This window comes from Eptesicus fuscus, chromosome 14 (genome assembly GCF_027574615.1).
Source record: "Eptesicus fuscus isolate TK198812 chromosome 14, DD_ASM_mEF_20220401, whole genome shotgun sequence".
Lineage (NCBI taxonomy): Eukaryota > Metazoa > Chordata > Mammalia > Chiroptera > Vespertilionidae > Eptesicus > Eptesicus fuscus.
Genome location: NC_072486.1, coordinates 51,572,531 through 51,574,877, shown reverse-complemented (window position 1 = coordinate 51,574,877; position 2,347 = coordinate 51,572,531). Strand labels below are relative to the sequence as shown.

At 44.5% G+C, this 2,347-nt stretch overlaps 1 protein-coding gene across 1 annotated transcript; it reads right to left on the bottom strand.

The window, feature by feature from the left end:
• Positions 1-889: 889 nt before the first annotated feature.
• Positions 890-1,822, bottom strand: LOC103297269 (olfactory receptor 13). The gene has a single exon (XM_008153959.2). It carries the CDS (start codon positions 1,820-1,822, stop codon positions 890-892), a length of 933 nt encoding a protein of 310 aa, XP_008152181.2.
• Positions 1,823-2,347: the final 525 nt, after the last annotated feature.

Genomic DNA, 2,347 nt, shown 5'->3' with positions numbered 1-2,347 from the left:
TACCTCAAATCTCTTAATTAAAAAAGCAAATCATTTCTGATCATTTTAGCATTGGTCAACTAGTCATCCCAACAATTACAGTCTATTCTTATTTGCCAGAATGTTTTTTCTAAGTGTTGGTCATTTCCCATAAGACAATTGACCAAACCAATGAGAAGAGATGTATAATTCTTCCAAGGACTCTCAGCTACTTCCATTCTTCTCTCTGCTTCTCATCTCCATGATCTATGGGTCTCCACCTACACTCCAGAAGCAGAGAAAGACAGCCACTGAGAAAACTCCAATATGTCTGTATATTTTTAGCATGACATCCCTTGGGGTTTTGTTCAAGTTCCATCCCAGTCACATCCTTAATCTTCTTTTCCTTAAAGTCATGGCTCACGCTCTTCCTAATTTAAGTTGATAATAGCTTAGAAAACATCACTAACTGGCATAGAAATATGCAGGAACATAACCAAATATTTTAAATGTAGATCAATTTTTGAAGATGACAGTTGCCAAATTTAAAATATTTAAATAACTACTAGGTAATCGATCTCTCTCAATGCCTATGTTTTAAATATTCTGCTGAAATCTTGTTTTATTCTACATTTTTGTCTACAAGTCCTGATTATGGAATATATAAATGTATTCCCTCATCTGAAAATATTTCACATACCATATTAAAAGTGTGTGCAACATGCAAACATGCAGATAGTTGGGAGAGGTTTTTACTTTCTGTGCAGCACTGAGAGAGGAAAGCAGAACGGCTTTCTTGGGGGGGAGTCACAGGGAAATGTGAAGATGAAAAGGATGCCCTAGAGCATGTCTGTGTATCTTGTGTAGATACTGGGTGACATGAGTCCTCAGGTCCCTTTAAGCTCACTTGTTTCCTGATTCTATAAGGCTTTCATGAAGTTCTCTCCTTTTCAAGCACCCTCTTCAGAGCAGCTTTGACATCTCTGTTCCTCAGACTGTAGATCAGGGGATTAAGCATGGGATTGAAAAGGCTGTGAAAGAGGAGGAGATATTTCTTCTGCTCCGTGGGGTCCTCATGTGGGGGCCCGACATACATGATAATGGCTGTGCCATAAAAGAGTCCGACCACGCAGAGGTGGGAGGAGCAGGTGGAGAAGGCTTTCCGGCGGCCCTCCCCTGACTGGATCTTCAGGATGGCGCGTAGAATCTGAATGTAGGATATCACAATGGAGGAGAGTGGTCCCACCAGCACAAATACTGCCCCAGCCAAAACAATAATCTCATTCATGTGGGTGTCTGCACAGGCAAGTTTGAGAACCGCTAGAATTTCACAGAAAAAGTGATTCACTTTCTGGGGTCCACAGAAGGGCAATGGTAAGAGTAGGCCTATATATACTAGGGCCAGGAGGGCTCCTAAAGTCCAGGAAGTCACTGCCAGGATGGTGCAGACTCTCCAGCTCACGAGGACAGAATATTGGAGGGGGTGGCAGATGGCCACATACCGATCATAGGACATTGCCACCAGGAGAAGACATTCGGTGCTAGCAAAGGTCAAGAAGAGGAAGGTCTGCGTCATGCAGCCAGCAAAGGAGATGGGCTTGGCTGGACTCAGGAGGTTTACCAGCATCTGGGGCACTGTGTTGCAGGCATAGGACATGTCAACGACGGCCAGGTGTGAGAGAAAGAAGTACATGGGAGTGCGCAGTCGGGAGTCCAGCCAGATGAGGCCCAGGATGACCCCATTGCCCAGCAGGGTGAAGGTGTAGAACAGGGAGAAGAGCCCAAAGAGGAGCATCTGAGTCCTGGGGCTGAGAGGAAATCCCAGCAGGAGGAACTCTGTGACTGAAGTCTGGTTTCCCCCCATTTCCCTGGGAAAAAGATAAGGGTGCTCACATCTGAATGCCCGGGGGGAGGGGGGTTTATAGTGACTAACTTGGGGGATATGTGCATTGTTTCTTTCCTCAGAAAATGTCTCCAAGGATATCTTTGTCCTGTTAGTCACTTACTACGTGAATACTATGCATTGCAAATGACATAGAAGGAAATTTTTATTCACTGTGATAAACTAAATGCTAGTATTCTCTTGCAGGGGTCCTCAAACTTTTTAAACAGGGGGCCAGTTCACTGTCCCTCAGACCGTTGGAGGGCCGGACTATAGTTTAAAAAAAAACTATGAACAAATTCCTATGCACACTGCACATATCTTATTTTGAAGTAAAAAAACAAAACGGCAAAAACACCCGCATGTGGCCTGCGGGCCGTAGTTTGAGGACGCCTGTCTTACAGTGTTCAGTAAATCTTACCTGTATTTTCAAGCTTTCACCACTGTTCACAATATGGTATCACTGCAACTGCCTTCACAGCCGTGGACACTTTCCCGGTCAGTGTG